At 34.4% G+C, this 23,615-nt stretch overlaps 1 protein-coding gene across 5 annotated transcripts in view; it reads right to left on the reverse strand.

The window, feature by feature from the left end:
- Positions 1–16,431, reverse strand: part of LOC121324169 (transcription factor COE1) — a 143,203-nt gene extending 126,772 nt beyond the window's left edge. For all 5 annotated transcript variants that reach the window (XR_005951225.1, XM_041265715.1, XM_041265713.1 and 2 more), the window contains exons 1-5: positions 13,831–16,431; positions 12,516–12,672; positions 11,348–11,411; positions 9,998–10,053; positions 3,620–3,693 (exon numbers count right to left, since the gene is read on the reverse strand). Coding sequence is in view for 4 of the 5 variants with exons in the window: in XM_041265715.1 (XP_041121649.1) it covers positions 3,620–3,693; positions 9,998–10,053; positions 11,348–11,411; positions 12,516–12,672; positions 13,831–13,964 (485 nt within the window). In the remaining variant the exon portion in view is untranslated. The remainder of the gene's footprint in view (positions 1–3,619; positions 3,694–9,997; positions 10,054–11,347; positions 11,412–12,515; positions 12,673–13,830) is intronic.
- Positions 16,432–23,615: the final 7,184 nt, after the last annotated feature.

A 23,615-nucleotide genomic window follows, 5' to 3' on the forward strand; every position in this document is an offset into this window, starting at 1 on the left:
TAATTAGAGGTAAAACAGGGGTGAGAGAGGTGGGGGGGGGGCTGGAAAGATTGCAGGGGTCTGACTTTTAGGACTTACCTGAGGCATGTGACCACCACCACCACCACCACCACCACCACCCCCCCCCCCCCCCCCCCCCCACCCACACACACACACACACACACACACACACACAGGTACACCTACCTCTACCCTCCCCACCTCCCCACCTTACACAAAGAATAGAATGGAGGGCTCTTGAACAGCAGGGAGTAACCTACTTCTCACATTACGCCGGCACAGATGGTAAGGAGGTTTGAATGAGACCAGAAAAGAAGCTGACATCTAAAACCACCAGCATTGTTGCATTCTGTATATGTGTGTGCTATCGAGGCTGGACTTGTTTTATATTGGGCGCATTTTACATGAATGTTTATGTTGCATCAGTAAAGCATTATGTTCTTTACATTTTTTTTTTTAAAACACATTGAAAATTATTTGTTTAATTTATAATTCCATTTATTTTGTTTAAATATATAAAATAGATGTATAATTTTTCCACGTTGTGTGTTAAAAACATTCAAGGTTTGTTATGTGATAATAGCTTTTTACAAAACACACATGTTATTAATAACTTTTACCACATACCACGTCTGTTAACAGTGATCCTTTAGTGGGAGTATTTTAATCAATGGTTATCAATGAAAACCTGATGTATAAAGTGTAAAAAAACAAAAAAACAAGCTTAACCAAAACCCTTTAAATGCTGCCTTTCTTTTGTGAAGTTACAAAGTGAAGTGTCTTGGCACACGCATGCCAGGAAAGGCACTCCTGGAGTGAAGTGGTGCTGATTATCACTGCCAGGTGTGGTGCAGAAGGGCATATGTTATTACTGATATGGCCAGCTCCTGCATCTGTGCAGCCAGCCACGCATTACAAGGGTTTGTAATTTACTAATACAATGGCTCGCAAAACAATGTTCCCATTGGATAGTATGTCCTGTGAGTAAATAGGGGAGGATACTGTATTGTAGCACATACAATCTGCTCCATTCAGGCACATGATGTAAACGGGTTTGATGAGGACCCGTTAGATTTTAAATAACCTTGGGGAAAACAAAAAACAAAAAAACATTTTATTTATCAGCATAGAAATGTTATGCTTGTCAGTATTAACTTCCTTCTTTTTGGATTATTACCCATCCCAGTCCATCAGCAAAAGCAAAAGAGGGACTGTTTTAAGTTTCAGTCATTTTAACAGTGGAGGTGAATTTGTGCAGCTCTTTGAACTTAATTGTTTTTGGTGACATTAACATGAAATGATAAATTTCAACTGTTTGATATTCACATTTTTTAAAATTCTTTTTTCCCCAGTGTTTGACAACCAGGAGTTTTGTCCTATGGAGGCAAGCTGGCTTGGCACCATATGGCTAATGGTAGCAAGCAGCAATTAGCAGCACTGATTAATGGTGAACAAACTCTAATTTTATGCTTATCATTGAGACTGCATTTTCACCCTCAGTGCAGAATCAGCACATCCAAACTTGGAGCTGAGGGAATAGAAAGAGCTTGAAGAGAGAGCGTGTGTGTGTGTGTGTGTGTGTGTGTGTGTGTGTGTGTGTGTGTGTGTGTGTGTGTGTGTGTGTGTGTGTGTGTGTGTGTGTGTGTGTGTGTCTGGCAATTGAGTAAACATTACTGTATAAGCTTGGAAAAAACATCACGTACCGTACAGTATGGTTGCACTTTGTAAGGATCAGCTATTGCAGGGAGGGATGAGTACTTGCTCCAAGTCTGTTGATCTAAATATTAAGTGCCATACCTGCTTTCAGTTTGCAATTTCTAATGGATTGGACTGTTTTATATTGTTAGTTTTAGATCCATAACTGAATTTTCATACCAGCTTTAGTGCAAGGTCATTTTGTGAAATGCCACTGCTGTGTAAAATCCGTAGTGGCATCTTTGTGTATTCCAATACTGCAAAACAAGGATTTTCTTAAAGAACAATGAGGCAAATCTTGATTCCTTATAGGATTCTAGGCCTTTTTCTGCATTTCTGAAGTCTGTCAATGTATAGCAATGCATACTGAATGTATAGTGCCTACAGTATAACATGCCAGCTTGCTGAGCTCAGTTAATTTATTACATGAAAAATAACACAAAAATCAAAACTGACTTAAAAGTTCTTCCTTGTCCTAATTAGGCATGCATCAGTTGGATATTTTTAGGAGAGAACTGTTCAAATGTTCCCTAGCATGCTTAAAAATAGACAAGAGTCTATCTTCACAACCCAGTTTTTAAGAGAGAAATTCATCTTTTGGTTTTAATTATAGGTGCAACACTTTATAGCAACTGATCTTCCTCTCCTCTCCATCCTCTCCTTTGAAAAGGATGTGGGGTGACCTGGATAGTGATTCTGGGAACACTGCGTGCTGTACAGTAATTATAGGGGACACTTAATCACAGAAGAAAGCCCTCACTTTGAAACTAGAGGCTGCCATCATTAAACATGAAAGGCACTACTGTTGGAAATATGGGGGTTCCCAGTCTCTCCATTCTTGTAAAACTATCATACTGTATACTGTATATCTAATAAGTGTATATGCCTAGAGTCTAGAGAATAAAATAATCATTAAAAAACTGAAACATGTGGAACCAGAGGTCTTATGAAACTCATCCCACAGATGGTGAGACTCAAAGAAAATTTGGCTGAAGTACAAATAGGAGTGGAGAAAGTTCTCTATGTTAATCTGTTGCCATATTTTTTTATGTGCTCATTAAATGATTGCAATATGAGGAATGCAAAGCATGGCCCAAGTAAATTCAGAATTAATATTCAGATTCATATTTTGGAACACCTAGTTAACATGAGACAGAGGTTACAGAATAATTATTCCAAAATGCTAAATACAGGCTTCAGTGTAAACATGCACTTGAAATGATTTCCAAAACACTTAATTAAAGTCTATCAGTAGTTCCCCTCAAAACCTCCTCAATAGGAAATCACCTTTACACTCTTACTGGATCTCATTGTGGAATGAAACAAGTGATAAGTTTAACTATTAATGACTGAAAAGGCAGTTGTGGTGGATTTGGCTTTTTTCCTGATTGTTGGCGATGGCACTATTTCCCAAGCTAATTTCGATTGTTATAACTAAAACACATTGTAAAAATACACAGACCAGTTTACAGCAGGGGGTTCTGTTGTCTATAAACTGAAACCCGAAGAGTCTGCAATGGGATATTGCACAATCTGCATTGATCCAACTTGTGTCCAATGGTGGTATTCTTTACTTAACTGTATAAACTTGATATCCCTCAAATGGTTTCATATCCAGAGTCGCTGAGACCCAAAGCTACAGATAAATGTTGAATAAATGATTTCAGGCTTGTAGGCTTTTCAAATCTCTGTATGGTCAGTGTTTTTCAAAGAAAATACATACAGATTGAATTTATAATTTAAAAATTGTACCATTTTTTTTTTTAAATAACCCTTTCGTATTTTGTTTAAGTTGTATGTTGTTTTTTTATTAGCAGACAAGAATTTTTTTTATTTTTTTTTATTTTTTTTCCTCCCAAGAGGCATTATTTGTTTTCCTTTGTCATGAAAAAAAGCTTTGTTAAAAACCAATATAACATCTTACCTGCACATTATTTCGTGTGTCAGTAAAACGCGGCACATTTCAGGGTTTTTGTCTTGTCCTTCATAAATAATAGCCTGGAAAAAAAAAGATTTTTTTTTTTTATTAAAGTCAACTTTGCTGCACTAGACACAGCTCCACCACTGTAAATACAGGGAAACCTGGCTCCAGACTCATTATTTGTGGGTACAATTTCATTTTTAATATACTTTTTTTCTATCAGGGAGAAGTATATTTGGTAAATAAACTGTAAACTTTAAAAATGAACTGCCTTAGAACTTATGATATGGTTTTAGCGTTACTAAATTACAAGAACAAAAGCTATTGTTGAAGCGTTCACATATGAACAGTTCACAAATGTACGAGAACCCTGGAGACTGTTTAAGAATGATACAGGGCATCCAAATATTAAGAAACATTAGTGAAAGGAAAAAAATAAAAATAAAATAATAATAATAATAAAAAAAATAACGACAGCAGAATGGATTTAGAACTAATTTGTATTGTGAATACAGTAACACACATTACTGATATGGTGCCAAGATACAAGAACAAGGTTTATTGATTCATGCCATTGTAATGTGGATGTCAAAATCAACACTGCTTTCCCTGTGGTACTATTCTACATGTAGTGCTGTTATTGCCCCAGAGTGCCGAACCATTACATAGCTACCGTGATACCACTGCATTGCCATTAAATATAATTTGGTATGGACCTATTTGTGGATAAAGGTTTGTGCACCCCTGCTTTCAAAGAAAGCTAGGCGTTTTCCTTATCTATTTTGGCACAGTTGCTTGTTCAAAGCTCATTCAATTGTAAAGCCCCTCGCACCTACTTTCTGCACTTGTTGTCTTTGTAAGCCCCATCTCCACTGGAGCGTGTTTGGATTGTACATTTTAAAGAAGGTGAGAAGTTTATCATTTGTTTGTCACTGTAACCATGCTTCCTCCACCCCCCCTCCCTTCCCCTTTTCGTAGTTTCAAGCTAGCAACCAGCTCTGCTGAGAAAAACAGACTTCATGCTAACCTAAGACCTTAAAATGAAATTTATTACTTCTGGCAGAAAAAGGTCCATAACTGACCACATGTGTCATGGGAATCAAGAGAGATGTTCCAACATTTCTGGCTGCAAGGGATCCATTCATATGCACTTCTTAACATACTGTGTGGAGAGCATTAAATGAGTAAATAAAAAAAAAGCAATAGTAGCCTTTCTATTCAACACCTTTTACAAACATATTTACATTTTAATAACATCTGACTAGTTCTGGTGACACAAGGATATTCGACGTGGGGGAACTAAGAAAACAGACAACCTCAACACAAAGGTGATGTTGTAGTGCTGAATAATGCACGTAACTTGGCTTGTTTGTTTCGTGTTAGTTGAATTGGTTTAAAAGCACAGGGGAAATAGCTCACATTAAATGTGATAAGTACACTGCATTACAAGATGCTCTCTAGGTAGCAATCAATGCATTGACATCACTGATAATTTATACAGTGTTTTAATTAGAGGGGGGTTACAAAAGGATAAGAAAACAGATGCAATGACTGTGATGTTTATACGTTTTCACAGCACTAAATAAAATCATATTATGTAAAAGCAAAAAAGCAGTGGTGCCATACAAGTAGTAAGAAGCATTCTTTTTTAACCTTTTTTTCTAGTTTTCTAGTGTTTTTTTTTTATTGCTGTTCAGTTACAAAATGAAGTGAACTTAGTACTGGAGCAAAGAAAAATGGTCTGATCATGTCTCTAATTAACATACTTAGCAGAATGACTATTTATAAATATAGATATGAACAGCATGCATCCATATGTGTATATATGGATGTTCTTACAATGCTGTTATGTTTCCAGCTTTTACTGAACACTTGAATATTTATAACATGTTTCAGTCAAATGAAGCAACTATTTACTAAACGGGTGCTGTGGAGCTGTTTGCTGTGTCTGTTTTGAGCAGAGCAATCGTATTTATGTGCTTTCACACTGTAACTACTCTAGCGTATAAAGCCCCAAACAAATGACTATATGTTGTAGTGGAGGGAGCAGTTGGGCTGCCAGACTGGGCTCAAACTGAGCCATCTGGCCTGGGCAGGGAGCTCTTCCAAAAAGCTCAGCTTTGTTTTCACCCCCAGACTCCAAACAGCACATTTTCTAATGCTGCAAATTTACATGTTCCCAAACACAGGGCCCTTAGCAGCCACACGGTAGCAGCATCCAGTGTTGTTTCAACTCATTTTGTACAATATTATCCTTTGCTATTATTAGTTTATTATTGGTACGCACACATTTATGTTAAAAAAGTTTTTGACAGCAGACACGTTGCATGCATACCAAAATGAATGTTCATGGAAATTGATGATATAAAATGTAATTATTATTTATACTATTTTTTTATATATATTTTATTGTTTTACCATAATTTATTTATATTATTTTCTATTAATATTCTGTTTTTTTTTTGGTTTAAAGTCTTATTTTTAAAAAGTGTATTTTATTTGGAATCAGAGCAGATCTATTTATCAATTCCAGCTTCTTCTGCTGTTTCTTACCTTTTGAGGTAGAAATTCTAACAGATATTATAGTCTCCTTTATTTTTATGTTATTTTTTTCACTGTTTAAAACTTAAAACTTACTGAAACTTATTGCACCTTTTTCAAATACACGTCACTAAACCAGTGCTTTTGCATAGAAATGCTTAAAACAACATGCACGCTTAGATTTATTTGTGATTATGCCTTGAGGACATATGATAGCCATTCTAACCCAGATGGGGCATTAAGAGAAAAAAAAACTGTTCAATTTGTGTTTTGCATTTTGCATTTTGCTTTTGAAAGGTCCTGAAAAATAAACTTGATCTTTTTTTAATGAGAGCTTCGGAAGGTCTGATAATAATGGGAGGTGAGAAGGTCAAGTCTGACCTCTGAAACAAGATCTGGAAGAGGCAGGAAAATAACCGAGCTGTACACACAGTCCTCTTACTCCTCGTCTCTGTCAAGAAATCCTGGGAGCTTTTAAAAGACAGAATGCCATGTCTATTAATCATAATAATTCCTATTACTACTAATAATAATAATAATAATAAAAATAATAATAATAATAATAATAATAATAATATGTTTAAAACAAAGTCATCCAAAGTTTTCAAAGAAAGTATTTTCTTTTCAGTATATGTCTTGTTTTCTTATAATACAAGCACACCAAACCAAAGTTTACCACAGAAAATTAGCAAGTTCATTTAGCAGTTTTCCAATAGTATATGATGCATTTACCATAGTTTACCATGTTCATTTACATACTTTACTACAGCCTACCTCTCTGGGATTTACAATGCTTACCTATGCTTTATGTTGCTATACTTTGATAAACTTTGTATAACTTTTTCTTTGTCTTTTAATCTTTAGGCAGTAAAAAAAAAACTTTTTATAGGAACACTAAACTAATCAACCTCTGTTTTTAATTAGTGGTATGTGTTTGTATGGCAGTGAATATTTATTTTGAACTTTAAAACTGAGTTTGATGAATGGATACATCATTCTTTGTTGTATGTTTTTGTTTCGCAACAGACAGTCGTTGGAAATATAACGTAGTGAATGCCAAGCTGCATATTGTGAAATATGAAATGGTAAGAGATCTTTTAAAGAAAAGTTTACAGAAAGCTGTGAAGTTTCCAAAAACTAGAAATCTTGTTTTATTTATTATGTGGGTTGCTACATCATCAAAGTCTGTAATCAGGCTCTGGGGTGAGGAAATATCCAGCTACAATGATTTATTTCATCTGTACACATTTTGTTTACGTGAACTAAGTGCTTATTGAACTGGTGTATAAGTCTTATATAAATAGATTTGACAGTCTAATAAATGATGGTATGAAGAGCATTAAAATAGCCTGCTGTCTCTTTTTCATAACTGCAGTAGATAAGGAATAAACACAGAGATCTGTCTCTCTCTGGCAAAATATCAATGCACTTGTACAAGGTTGTACTATAAAAGATTCTGGAAATAGTTTCAAATACTCAGCTCAATGTGTACCAACTGTTTCTTAAATTATTAATTACACATTGTCCAGTACAGGGCTACAAAAGAGTGAACAAATGTCTGTCCAAGGTACAGTGCAAACAGGTGTTTATTTAGATAAACAACTATAAATGAACAACTAAAAGCTGGATTAAAATATACCATGAATGAACAGTAAGAAAACAAAGGATGTTACAGATTAAACACAAGTTCTGAATTGCTCCACTTTTAAACACTCCCTTTTTGTCTAGGGAAGTGTCATGCTAGACATGCAGGCTTGAAGGAAAGAGAACGTCCTCTTTCACAATTTAAAAGATTTCAACACGTTTTTCTAAATCTATCTGCTGTGATTTATCTCTCTGTTTTAAACAAAATGTAATCTAACAGAAAATGTTTATACTAGGTTTGTGTATTACTTAGAAAACCTTTATTTGTACCCCAATGGTTGAGCATGGCCCCTTAGTACCAATTCACCAATAAATGCAGGTTAATTATAGATGCACACAATACTCTGTGCCATTATACCCTGTATGTGTCATAGACTACTCAAATTGCTCAGCAGAGGTCTAATAGCAGATGCCCTCACTCTCCTATTGAGCAGGGAGAGACAGCAGACTGATGTCACCAGGATGTACTGTAGGTGTTCAGCGTTTTTGAAGAAGACACAAAGCAGTGACTGTACAAACATGCTTAAGCTTTGAACTACACTCGCACTGTTAATGTGATACTCTGTCTGACAAGTAGATTAGCTGATATCCAGCTTAATATCTGACAAGTCACAAATGCAACTGATTTGCGTTCTGCTGGAAAAGTGTTTGATATTTACTTTTTGCATATTGTCGATATGATTACAATGAACTATCGATATTGTTTGCTGTTATTATTGTTCTATAATTAGTTAACTTGTATACAGCCAGCTGCCTTACACTAGGAAACAAACACAGCACATCAAATATCATATTGTTAACTGTAAGGCAGCTTTCCTACCGACCTTGAATATATTTTATTTCACAGAAGTAACTGTTCTTTTTCATTTGCAGTCTCTTCTCCACCCTACATCTGACAACTGTAGCTAAAGCATGTAAACAAATTCTATAAATACTTCTCTTTTTGATACCATTATCTGAAATGTAGACAAGAGGGTGATCTCTGCAGTGATAAGTCACAGGCACCGTGATTGTATTGTTTTTATTTATTTTTTTCAGTAGTTATTTAGGTAGTAGGGTAAGTTAAAAATACACTTTGAAAGTAAAGGTTTTATTTGACCAAAAATATGTGATTTAATTATATTTTCAAAACATATAAGAAGCATAATGAATGGAAAACAGTTACAAAAGGAGGTAGAGGAAGAAAATACATTGCACCCCCAGACTGCCACACTATGGTAAATATTGAGATACGAAAACCATTGAAAACTATTATTATTATTATTATTATTATTATTATTATTATTATTATTATTATTATTATTATTATTATTATTATTATTATTATTATTATTATTAGTAGTAGTAGTAGTAGTATTTTAGTTAGAAACTAAAATATTTAAATATGAATGCAGATAACATGTCTCAAGCTGCACTAAAAAGAGATTTAAATAATTTTGCTCTGTAAAATACTGTATATGCATACAGAAAGTTTTTTTTTTACACCAGCTACAAGGAAATAGGAGGAAACTCCAGAACCTAAAGAGTTAACATCATTGGTAATGGTTCACTGCCCAAGGTGATAAACTGTTTTGCAAACCTAGGAATTATATGGTGTATGAATAGAATAATAATAATAATAATAATAATAATAATAATAATAATAATAATAATAATAATAATAATAATAATAATATGCAAATCAAGAAAAACACTGCTGGAGGCATATGGCAGTTACATACAGTTACAAGGCTTCCTGTTTTTGAAAGAAATGCTGTATTTTACTGGCATTTTCATAAAACACAGCGTTGGCACTTTATATCAAGCACAACATAGACAACCTCCACCAGCTTTGTCTAAATTCTTCTCTTACTGGTGGAACTCTAACCTTGCTCTCTATGCGTCAGAAAGCGCTATATATTCTCTTTAACTACAACTAATCCCCCTGGTTATTATTGCGAACAATAAAAGTGTGTTCTCGAGCCACCCAAAAGTGACAACTCCACCTTCCGACCTCACAGCCTAACACAGTCTCCACAGCAGGGACAGAGCAAGCCTCTTTGGAGTGGAGGACTATCTTTGTGAAGTGCACGCTGCATGGATCGCTACAGGATAGCACAGCTCTGTGGAGAGCAGACCTGTCTAAGTGTGACTTTATTCATGTGTCCTCAGGCATTCCCTTTGTAAATCAGAAGCACAGATATAGAGATGACATACCTGTTTGGTCATGGAATCAATCAGCCTCACGTAGAAGTCCTGCTCCGTTCTAATACCTGAGGAAACAGCAAGACTGGAATTATTGGAATTATTTACACAGCAGTGGGTCCCTTTTTCTTTGTTACGGTGTAAACAGTCATGTCTCAAAAAAATGCATTAGATTAATTCTTTTAGTGGTGATCTGTTAGCTGACTAATGTATCCAGGACTGTCTCTAATCAAATAATTTAAAAAAAAATATGCTGCAGCTTAAATATTTGGGAAATCTCTGATATTGAAAAAAGGGACTTTTATTTATTTATTATTTATTTATTTATTGTTTTTTTAAGCAGTACAAAAGTTCGTCATGTTTTCTACAATTTTTTGGTATGCAGCTTTTAATTTTCCTGGTGAGTATATTCATATTGGTGGTTATAGAACTACAGGATTATTATTATTATTATTATTATTATTATTATTATTATTATTATTATTATTATGACATCATTAAACTTGTTTGAAGGCTTTGGCTAAGAAACGTTGTCCCTAGGCTTTTACTAATATACTGCTACGCAACAATGAACTACTATGATAAATTATTCATAAACATGAAGTCATACTGTAGTCTGAAGTTACAAAGCCGCAGAGAATTAGCAGGGTAGGCTAACACAAGCTATGAAACTGGGTCGAACAATGTTTGGGGAATTAAAATATTACACAAATAAGAGAGTAAAACGGACGTGTTTCTTACGCTTTGGCTATGCCATGTATGCAGCCGATAACACTAAACAGCTGACATATAGTCTACACCGGGACGGCATTTTAAATTCAACTGAAATGGAACATGCAAGCATTGTCAGAAGACGCGATCATGAAAGGTCACCACGGTAACTCAGGTTGCGAAGGGCGAGTGTACAATACACTATTTAAAACACGTTCAGCAAAGCTTTTATTTTTAGCTTTCATTGTTTAGTGAGTAAAACTTGAGAAAAAACAAATTAAATTAAAAAAGAAAAAGAGTAAACCGAAGTTAATTCGTCATTTATGACTAAACTGAAAATGGGATACTGAGAACTGATTTGTATTCGATCATAGTAAGCTACGTATTATTATTATTATTATTATTATTATTATTATTATTATATTATTATTATAGTAGTAGTATTAGTAGTAGTAGTAGTAGTAGTAGTATTGTATTATTTGGTAACTTAATTAAATGGGATATTAAGGCCAGCTGTCAAGCGGTTCTACTACTGCAAAATTATATACCTACTCAGGTAGTGCTCAGGTTGAACTGGTATTGCAGAATAGGCGTTAGGTCTGTTAACAGAACTGTCAATGCTGATATCAGAATGCAACCACAGAGTCTTACCATTGCTGTAGAGGAGCTGTAGTCTGTAATGTATTCCATTATTAGTTTTTTCACCACTAGATTCCTAAGAAAAATCAAATAATAAAAAAGTTAACATTTGTTGGAATAAATAAATAAATAATACACAAAAATAGATAGGCCATTGCATATACATGTTTTTTTTTTTTGTTTGTTTGTTTTTTTAAGTTTTATTGCATGACAGGAATGAGTTGGTAATGTTATGTTTACCAGCACGATAGCCGTGTTTGTAAAACTTGATAGCAAATGAATGTTAGAACGTTCGCATGCAGGGATAGTGAAACAATACAATGTGTGAAATATAAACGCTTTGAGTGAAAATAAAACTCAAAATCAACAGCATGTTTATAAAATGTGCCTTATCGTAGTAAATACACAAGGTGACACTTTGAGATACAGTACAGTCAAGCATCTGACATCACCGTCTTCGTGTTCAGAGAAAAGAAAATCTATTTTAATACTTCCTTTACGTTATCAAAAACAAGTTTATTTTGCACTGGACCGTGCAATTGTGTAACTACAGTGAAGTAGTGTAGTGTTCAGCGCATAAAAACATGCAAAACAGATTATATATAAACCCTATGTCATTTGAGTGTGCATGTTATATAAATTATCAAAAATAAAATAAAGTATAGAATTGTCTCTAAACCTATTACCAGTATTCCCACTATTAGGTGTGCAGGCTCGGCAACAAAGGGGCAATAAACCCATATAACATGTTACTATACAAGGAAGCTAAAATAAATATGTACAAGTAAGCAAAATAATAATAATAATAATAATAATAATACTAATAATAATATATAATAATAATAATAATAATAATTTAGGTTATATTTGCCTACATTAAACGGATGTAATGCAAACATAATTACGTATTGTAATAATGATGATAATACTAATAATTCTAAATTCTTTATATTCGGATTTGCCATCAATAATGGTGTAAACGGTAGCAAGTCTATTACAACATCGGCTTTCGTTCGCCAGATAATGTATATATCAAATATATATATATATATATATATATATATATATATATATATATATATATATATCATATTATCTTTATAAATCAGGAATATGAAAAAGGAAAATATATAAATTTCTTTCACTTACTTTAGATTTTTCTATAAACCCCAGGACTTACTTTTTCCTTTTCTATAAACCCCAAGAAAGTAGTCCTTTCAATCTCCACTGGCTGTCCTTGTCTGTCGTATAGGGCCAATACGAAGTGGAAAAAGTTGGATTTCCTCAGGTTGGAAGGCGGCTGTTTCTCGAAGTGAGCCCGGGCTAGACCCACTCCACTGCGGATACAAGGGCAAGTAGGAGTCGGTATTAATAAAACAGCAGGGTGAAAGGGAACTGCATGCGAGTTTTATTATTTTTAGGCATATTATTTATGTATTTATTTATTTATTGTATCTATTCAATGTCACTATGCTCAGTTTCTTTTTTTGTTTTTCATTTTGCTTTTTATTTCTTAACCCTTATCACTGACTTTTCACTTTAATTTTCTTTTTTAACTTAAAATTTCCTTTTATAACTTTAACTTTTAACCTTATGTTTATTACTTTAATATGAATTGTGTCTCATTTTCCAGTCGTCTTAATTTAAATGTATGTCCTATCTATTTTCATATTACAGCATAGTATACTGCTGAGTTCCGCTGACTCGGCATATTCATGTACAGTATACGTTTTTTGAAAAAAATCATACTTACTCATTTATTTATCCTTTAACTTAAATAGGCACCATTTAAACACACACAACGTTATCACACAGAAAGAAAAAAAAAAAAAAAAAAAAACAGAACATTCCCTATCATAGTAATTAAATAGTCGGTTTGCAACAGTCTATATAAAGCGTGTAAAATCATAATAGTACTGAATCACATATGTGTTGTATACAAAAGTAGATAATAGCATTAAATTAGTTTTTGCCATCGCTGAAGAACAATTCTTTCAACCTTATATTATTAATATTGCTGTTCTATGAGCCAGCCAGCCCATGCGTTTGTAATAAGAATGCTTTAGTTTCAGATTAACTTTCAAATTAGAAGCTAATGCAAGACAGCTAAGGCATGGGGCACTGGTTTTTACGACTAGTACCAGTACAAGGTTTTAGATATAGATACACAATGTAGATCAATTTTAAATACATATATTACATATGCGTTATAATTGCTTGTTTTGGCTTAAAAAAAAAAAAGATGCCGTGAGTTGAAATTCTACAGACTGAGACGTGGCGACACAGTACCAGTAAGCAGATGCTGTGTTGCAACTTACATTTTGAACAATTAGAAATGTGAAAAAACGCATTAAACCAACGTGTGTGTGTGTGTGTGTGTGTGTGTGTGTGTGTGTGTGTGTTACAGTTCCTGTTGAAATGGCTAAGGCTGTTCGACTAGAGTTCTCGAGATCGCGAATTCAAGGCGGCGGATGCTGCTACTGTTTCAGACCTACCTTTGAGCGGCTGTGTTTGCATCCAGTACCCCGGCTCCCTGCATCCATGTTCGGACTGCATTCATCCCCGTCCCTATGGGTTCTTCTTTCATGCTGCTCCCACTCCTTTGAATGTTTTCCTGAATCCCAAACATGAAAACAACCTTTTTTTCCCCCCCCCGACCTTGTAACGTGTATATAAAAAAAAGAAACGATATCAGGAGAGAGGGACCACGCTGTCAGAATCCAGGTTTGTAGATAGGCACAATCAGCAGGAAAAAAAATGACTGCAAATCTGAAAAAACAATACTTGAGGGCTGACTGCTGTCCCTTCTGTTTTAAGAAAAGCCTTAATAAACAGATCTGATGTCAGTTTACGAAATAATAGGGTCAACAACAGCTTTCAAACTGCTAGATCAAGTGTCATCATCTTCTAGTGACAAGTTTTTTTTTTCTTTTTTTCACCACAGATCTTTCTCTCCTTAAAGGAAATGAATGAGAAATGGGATGCTAGAAAGAAAGGTGGACCCTTGTGGATGAAGATCCCGTGTTTTCCCCCTTGTTAAAATGGGAGTGATTTGTGCGCTTTCCCCTAAGGAATCCGGTTTGACTGTCCCTGGGAGCAAAACACAAGAACACTAACCCCAATGGGAGGGGGCGGGGTCGATACACAGAGACCGCCCCGAAATAAAAATATACCCGCCTCCCTTGAGCACGACTTCCAATCGGCGTTCACTGGCGTCTAATTATATATTGGAGACCGGCACCGTCTGTTTAGCACACAGCATCATCACATCATAATTCATGATTACTGAATAATTATAGTTCACGCACATGATGTTAGCAAATGCGCTGTACGCTCTGTTCAATCCTCGTTCAAGCAGCATGCATATGAATCTGTCTTTTGCTTTTGATGTGTTTAAATCTTATTGTACCCTAACCATTTCATGATAAGCAAGACGCATTTAATGTCTTAAATGATGCTTCGTGGTACTGCCAAGCTAAAATCGAGACGTGTGTTGGACTGTAAAATGACTGTGCAGTGGACTGAGGCTTCTGCGGTGTAACTGGTACTTAACAAATATTGCGGTATTATTTTCTCCTGCCTGTGACTGAAACACAACACATCCAGGCTTAACAAAGCGTGGGCATATACCGACTGGGTGAACAAAACTTCGAATAGTACCGATAACGCATTCAGTCTATGCTTTGTTCTCCACTGAAACAATACACATGAGTGGAATAAATAATCTGTTTAGCTCGTTTTATTTGCATGTTTTCCATTATTGTTATTTTTATTTTATTTTTTGGATCTATTTTATAATTAATCAATATTAAATAAATAAATAAATAAATACATAAACCGGATACATTTTAGTCTGCAATAAAACAACCCTATACCTAATTTGAGCGGCTGCACCGAACAGAAGCTCTGAATTAATACAATAAACAGTCCATCTAGACATCAGAATTATTGCGCATTAACTAAGTCGTCAAAAACCGTTTGACAATTAACTTGGTTATGATGCGTAACCTAGTTTTTAATATGATTAATTATACTGGCAAAATCACCGCTTTCATCCAGACGAGCCACTAGGATAGATACTCGATGTAACGCATGTTTGATTAGAAAAAGGATTTAAATAGTGGTGTATTAATTCCTTTGAATGTGAGTGGTATTCCCCTTTTTAACACGACTCACTGCTAAGCAAATGTAATTAATCACACAGTACGGTCTCATTTAAATCAGATCTTTCATTGATTTCTTTCATTGCATCAGTCTGACGTTTTAATTTCTCAGTTCGTTGTGGACATCATTTCAATGGGTTTAATAAGCAGTCTTTCATATTCCTTATTACCGAAAATGCCGTGTGATAGATATCATTTCAGTACATTGCGTTTTTAAAGCTCGTTAATGTCTGAGGGGATAATGTTAATGTCAGAGGGGAAAGTAAGGTAGGTAGTTATTTAGCATCTTTTCCCCTCTTTGCAAATAAATAAATACATAAATAACTTACTAAAATGAATTTTGTTTGGAGAAAACTGGTGTGTGTCAATACTATGGTGACAATTAAAATGCCTTTTAACATCAACATTGTTTTATGTGGTTCCGTTATTCGTGACATGGTTTTTGGAACCAGTCCCTACGCTGGGAAATCCTTCAATTCATTCCTCTGCTTCGTTTGATTTAATGTGTTGTTTAGGCTAATGTATGAATGCCTGATGTTTGAACTCAGTCTAGAGAGCCATGCATAATTTAGCCTTTGATTTTAACGGCTGAATTTTTCATGCTAAAATTTAAAGATCAAAAAGACCTTAAAATTCCTTTCCCTCAAAGTGTTTTTAAACCCTATATTTATATAAATAGTTTCACTTGTATTGTACTCCGACTAACATATTTATTAGTACCACGGCTGTTTGTGGTAAGTATTGTAATTAGTTGTAACTAATTCATCGATAGTTTCTGGGATATTCTTCATTTCCAATAAGATTATATAATGCTTCTGCCAACAGTGGACAATTCACACTTCATCTCTGTATTTTAAACAAGAAAACTATTGCACATCGTACAACATATTGAAATGCATTAGCCTACAGTAATAATATATCCAAAACCCCCTCCAAACAAACAAACAAACAAACAAACAAACAAAACATATTAACGCTGTTGTATAAAAAAAAAAATGATTTGGTTCCATTTAAGGATATAGTGGATTTCTCTTAATACATTTAAACGAGAAATACAGTAAAAACGAATATATAGTATATAGTATTTAAATTGATTTCTAAACTAATTCGTGAATGTGCTTATTCGAAATTCTAATACAAACTACACATTTTCAAATGTCTGCCATTCCTTAAAAAAAGAATGTTAATATTGAATACACATTGGAATTAATGTCCTTGCACCACAAAAGTGTATGATTTGCAAGTTTTGTTTTGTTCATACTGCAGATAGATACAGACATGGCTACATCATATCAGCAGACCTTCCGATCTGCCTTTCAGCTTTATCATTTGATTTCCCTCTGCCGTTACAGAGCCCTAGCAATCCCGACGAGTTCATTTCACCCAGTCCCTATGGGCAGATAGTATTTTTATCCTTTTGGCCACAGAAAAACACCAATAGAGATGAGGCAACTATAAAAGGCATCTTACAATTCAATAACTAAGATATGTAGAGACAACTCTGCCTGATGATTTAATACAATAAGCACGGCTGCCTTAAATCCAAGGGAAGATGCAATAATTGTATCTCGCGACGCTTCTGTTGCTGCTTGTTTAACTGTAGGGAGTCTGCTTGGAAAGACTAACCTTTGGTTTCTAATACCTCGCGCTTAGAAAAGTCACGTGTTCCATTAGGGAAACACACAGTTTGTGTGTTACAAATGCAATAAAATTAAAATGTTACACATTTCTACTCTGAATTTCTTTTTTGTTTAGTATAATAGGATTAACAATCTTAAAAAAGGTTGAGAACCAATTGAACCACAATTAGAAATTCTGAATGTTTCAAAGTTAGAACCCACTTAGGGGTTCTCTACACAGAGCATCTAACAAACCATTGATAATCCTGAGGGTCAGGTATTGTGCATGACTGGTTCTAACAGGATTCCAGAGAAAGCCTAAATGTTCTGTGCAGAAACCTTTCAAAGAGAGTGGAACACACATCACCATTTCATCAAGCATGCTTTGTTTAAGAGTTATGCATCCTACATGCGTGTCATAATATACAACACAAAACCTGTCCATGTTTAATTTAAATAACATAAGTGGTGCTGTCACAGATTTGAGTCACACACATGGTCAATCTTAATTTCCTCTGTTACTTTATTAGGTAATGCTAGGAATGTTAAATACTACAAATACAAAATGTTATTACATTATTTATTAACGAATGAGACTCCCATAACCTTGCAGTGTCTGAATGCAAATCCTGCATTTTTATTTTTTTTCAGTCAATTACTTTATATCAACCTTGAATGACTCAAGATACCAGCCACTTGTGCAGGAATATAAAGTTTCTTAGCGAGACAACAAGACATTTTTTTTTTTTTTTTGTATTAATTGCATCTATCCTTGAACACCTAAGCATAAGGTTTTGATATATTATTTTATTTCTCTGAAATGCTTGCTCTTACTGAACAATACATGGCTTCAATCCATCAGAGAGTTCATTAGACCCCAGTTGAAGTGTATGTGATGAATGGCTGTAGCTCACTGGTGAGTCTCAGAAACCTAACAACTCTCTGGCTACTGAACTGACTTTGTGAATTTACCTGCTAGCAAGAAACCTATTATCAACAAGCATGCACTTGTAATAAGGTGGATGGCAAACCTATTTTTATGATTGTTTTGTTTTTAGTTTTAACTTAATTGAATGTGTTTTAACATTCCACCCCACTATATCATCATCATCTTAACCCTTTTTCAATCCACTGCTGGCTGAAGGCCTCCCCAAGATTCTTCCACAAAAGCCTGTCTGCTGTGTCCCTCATCCATGTTGCTCTGGTGTGTCTCCTAATTTAATCTTGCCATTTCCTGGAGGTCTTCTTCTTGGTCGCTTTATATCTCTTGGGATCCAGTCTAGTATCTCTTTGGTCCAGTGATGGTCTGTTCTTCTTGCTGCATGTCCGGCCCATGCTGCCTTCTCAGTTTTTTCGCTCTTATAATAACATTACATACTTTTTTTGAGCTGTTATACATTCCTTCCTTTTCCTGTCCCTTCTTGTTATTCCCAGCATGCATCTTTCCATACTCCATTGAGTCATTTGTAATTTTTGAGTCATTTTTGCATTGAAGGTCCAGGTTTCACATCCATAAGTTAGCACTGGCAGCACACATTGGTTGAAAAAAAAAAAAAATAGCAATTTTGACTTCACTGGCCCAATACTTATGATACCTCCCAATAGATATATATATATATAGTATATATATTATATATATATATATATTAATTAATTCTTCCTAGTATATTTTTATCTACCTGTGGCACTATAGATGTATAATTTAAGAAGGCTTGATAGCATTCAATAAACCTTTGGATGGACAACGTGTTGAACACACATTTCAACATAAACATAAGCAGTGTATAAATGTGAAAACTGTTTGAATAATATAAACATATATATATTTGGTTATAAGGTTTTATAACTAATATATCTATATATATATATATATATATATATATATATATATATATATATATATATATATATATATATATATATATATATATATATGCAGTACCCTCCATAAGTATTGGGCCAGTGAAGTCAAAATTGCTATTTTTGCTGTACACTCAAGCAATATGAAAATAAGAGTAAAAGATGAATATGTGGCAAAAATACAGAATTTCACCTTTCATTTCTGGCTTTTTCAACACACATAATTTAGCAACTAAGAATAACAGCACTTTCAGAGTTCAATCCCCCCATTTTGTGTGAGCATAAGTATTGGGACATTTGGCTCACAGGTGTTTCTAATTGATCAGATGTTTCCTTTTGCATTGATTGTTCACACACAAAAGAGCTGTGGACGTGTAGTCCCAGTTCTATCCTTTGCTTTTGCCTTTGGAGTCTGTTTGGTGTCAGTAGGTATAATTCAACATGAAGACTAGGGAGCTGTTTATGAAAGAAAAGCAAGCAATTTGGAGGCTAAAATAAAAGAAACTCAATTAGAACCATAGCACAAAAGATGGTCATAGCCAAATCAAAGAAACCACTGGTGTCTTCAGCAATCGGCAACGACCAGGTCGGCCAAGAAAAACAACAGCAATTGATGACAGAACAATGAAAAAAATCCTCAAACGTGTCAGTGAAATTACCATCAACCCTCAGAATGCTGGGGTGAAAGTGTCAGAATCTACTGTTCGCAGAAGACTTTGGCAGTAGAATTACAAAGGCTACACTGCAAGATGCAAACCTCTGATCAGCACCAAAAACAGAAAGGCCAGATTAGAATTTGCAAAAGAAAATGAGCCAGTACAGTTCTGGAACAGAGTTTTATAGACAGATGAGATGAAGATTAACCTTTATCAAAGTAATGGGAAGGCAAAACTGTGAAGAAAAAAAGGAACTGCAGATGATCCAAAGAATACCACCTCATCTGTGAAGCATGGTGGAGGTAGTGTCATGGCATGGGCATGCATGGCTGCCTCTGGAACGGGATCACTCCTTTATTGATGATGTAACGAATGATGGCAGCAGCAGAACGACTTCAGAAGTGTACAGAAGCATTTTGGCAATGTACAAGGAAATGCCACCAGACGTACTGGGCGGCACTTCACAATGCAACAGGACAATGACCCAAAACACAATGCTAACACAACCAAAGAGTTCATCAGGGGAAAAATGTGGAAAGTTTTAGACTGGCCAAGTCAATCTAAATCCGATTTAAATCCGATTGAACGTGCATTTCACTTGCTGAGAGGAGACTGAAGTCAGACACTCCCCAAAACAAGCAACAGTTGAAAACGACTGCAGTAGCTTGCAAAGCAACTCAAAGGACTATACTAAGAGTTTGGTCATGTCAATGGGTCGCAGACTCACTGCTGTTATTACATGCAAGGGATTTGTGACTAAATACTAACCCTTATACTTGCTTTAAGTTGAATTGTCCCAATACTTGCTCACATAAAATGGGGGATGGAACTCTAAAAGTGCTGTTATTCTTATTTGGTAAAACACGTAAAAAGGTGACATTCTGTACTTTTGCCTCATATTCATGTTTTAATTGTATGTTCATATTGCTTGAGTGTACAGCAAAAATAGCAATTTTAACTTCACTGTCTCATTACTTATGGAGGGCACTGTAGATATAGTTTCAACCGTTTTAAAGTGTGTCCAGTATTACAAAAATAAATACATTATTATTATTAATAATAATAATAATAATAATAATAATAATAATAATAATAATAATTATTAATTATTATTATTATTATTATTATTATTATTATTATTATTATTATTATTATTTTAAAAAACCTGTGTATAACCAATGAAATATAATCCTGTGCTGCTTGGTGCAGCAGAAGCAGGCTTGTGTGTCAATGCAATTCATTTGTTTGATATTAAATTAAACAAGACTGTCAACAGGATAGCTTGCTTGCAGAGTGGACAGGATGGAATTAACAGAGACAAATGATCTGGACATAAAACAAAGGGGGGGGGGGGGTCATTTATGTTCAGGGTTTAACATAATAGTTTTAACTTATAATACTGTGCACTGTGAAATATAGCCAAAGACTGCATGCATAATTCGGTTGTTAACGATAAAAGCTTGTCACTGTAAAGTCACACACCTGGATGTCACAGATTTGATTTCTTTTTTTCTTATTTTTTTTAATTGTGTTTAACGCTCCTCCATTTGGTTTAGGTTATATACATGATATCCTTTCACGATGTTTTACAGGAGACTTTGTTGTTTTTTAGAGTATTAAGTCCACTAAAAATAACTGTACGAAATAACCTACAAGATTTGAACAGCATGCACCTTAAGCTCTAGATCAAAATATGCACTGCATTGCATTTTACCCAAGTTCTGTTAGAATATTAGCATTAACAACTGTTTCCCTTAAAAAAAACAAAAAACAAACAAAAAAAAAAAACAATAAAAAAATAAAATAAAAAGGTATTGCAAACTCCGCTGGAACTAAATCTGTTATAAAATCGTTGTGGTTTAAGTGGAGAGATAAACGGGCTTGGGTGTTAGATTTCATAGTTGTGGTAATAAAACCTTTTTTTTTCACAAATGCCTCCTGAATTCGATTTCAGTTTCAGTCCGACAAATGTCTAAAAGCTGCCAAAACCTATTTAACACTGAAATAAAATAAAATAAAATAAAATAAAATAAAAGATTGGCAGTGATAATATTTTCACGTTGTGTTGTGTAAACTCGTTGCCATAACTAAATAATAATCAAGTTAATATTTTCAATGCACAGTTACCGAAACAGAATTATTAGACTTCATATATGCATTAAATAAATCTAAAGCAGCAAATGTTTTGCAGTTATTAGTTATTATTATTATTATTATTATTATTATTATTATTATTATTATTATTATTATTATTACTACTGCTACTACTAATAACAACACATACAATGTCGTTTGTTTGTATTGACTAAAATAAAATAATGTACTTACGTTGATTCCATTAGACTGCTGTGAAAATTACTTGGTTATACAAGAACGAACGTGTTGGTCCAAAATATAAATTTCTATTAAGTCTCGTAAAGACTGCGTTTAAAAAAATTAAGTGAGGAAGAACTAAAGAAAAGAACAAGTGCGCTACCTTGTGGTTTTTGGTGGTATGGCATTTTGTATTTCAGGCTAAACGATGTTGTTAAAAACCCAGCCGGTGATAGTAGACTATTACACTATAACAGTGAAGCAAATGCTGTTCTACTGATGTCAGCTTCAGGAGAATAATGAATATCCTGTAATAGACAACACGGCATTATCAATGTAAGATTGATCCTTTAGTTTATGTGGAAATCATAGTTTAAACGACCTATAGGAAATGTTATTTATTATTTATTTTTATTGTCCCTAGGCCTACCTATGTGTTATTCATTGTTATTGGTTAGTAAAAATAGTATAATACAAATTCAATTAAATAATTAAAAAAAAAAAAAAAACACCATGCATTGTACACATTGCCACATTGATGCTTTTTAATATTCGACAAATTCAATCCATAATATTTGACTACTGCAATCCATACTTCATTGTTTTCTCTTAAGCATATTTAGCATCTAACGGTAAATAGTGTGTGTGTGTATATATATATATATATATATATATATATATATATATATATATATATATAATATAGTACAATACCGAGAGCGGCCTAACACGTCGTCTCTGCTCTGCTGTGGAGAAAGGCGTTTGCTATTTTAATGTGTAGCAACAGTGACATCTTGTGGCATTTCTAAATGATTTTTCTGATGGACTTTTCAAAAACCTTTGGAAAAAAAAAATAAATTCTGAACATTAGTGAATTTGAAACAGTCAAAAGGCAGTGGCCGCAAAGAAGTATTGGGACAATAAGGCAAGTTCATATCTGGGACCAGCACCAATACTCCTATACAGCCCCACTTTACAAGCCAGAACATGCGCTGTGTGCTATCGGTATAAACATTATAATAGTATTCATCTGAGCCAGATACAAAGTGTTTAGATTTTGAGGAAAAGTGGGTTATAATCTAGTTCCTGCTCCGCTTCTGGACAAAGAAGAAATTAATCTTAGTCTTTGCAATAAAGCTTCGAATTGTGGAGGCCATGGATAAACTTTGTCTTTGAACTTCGCAAGGAGGAAGGCGCTCAAGAAGACCCTCTTCCTCCCTGAAAGTGGATCTTGTTTCCTCTCATCTCTTCCTGCTGCCAGTACTAAAGGGAATTAGGTGCACACAGGAAACAGACTGCGATTGCAGCATCTTTCTTCTCAGCTGCTTCACACATTGCCATATCAAGGGGTCGGGCAAGTTTAAAGGGCAGAATGTTACACTGTGCACCAGTTCATGTGAATTGGAATTACATTCAACATGCATCAATTGTTGGTAACTGCATACATTTTCAAATGGAATTAATAAGACTAGTTTACCTTTTTCTGATGTTTGCAATATTCCTAAACTGTACCATTACTTGCTGTGACTTTATCAAGGTTTTCTGGTGCCAACACTTGCGTACTGTTATATTTTTCTCTTGTATGGGTGAATGTTTGGTTTTAAAACAAGAACCTCACAGAGGCCCAATTCATTAAACACTCAATGGAAGGATGAAAATAAAATCAGAA

Source organism: Polyodon spathula, chromosome 12 (genome assembly GCF_017654505.1).
Source record: "Polyodon spathula isolate WHYD16114869_AA chromosome 12, ASM1765450v1, whole genome shotgun sequence".
Classification (NCBI taxonomy): Eukaryota; Metazoa; Chordata; class Actinopteri; order Acipenseriformes; family Polyodontidae; genus Polyodon; species Polyodon spathula.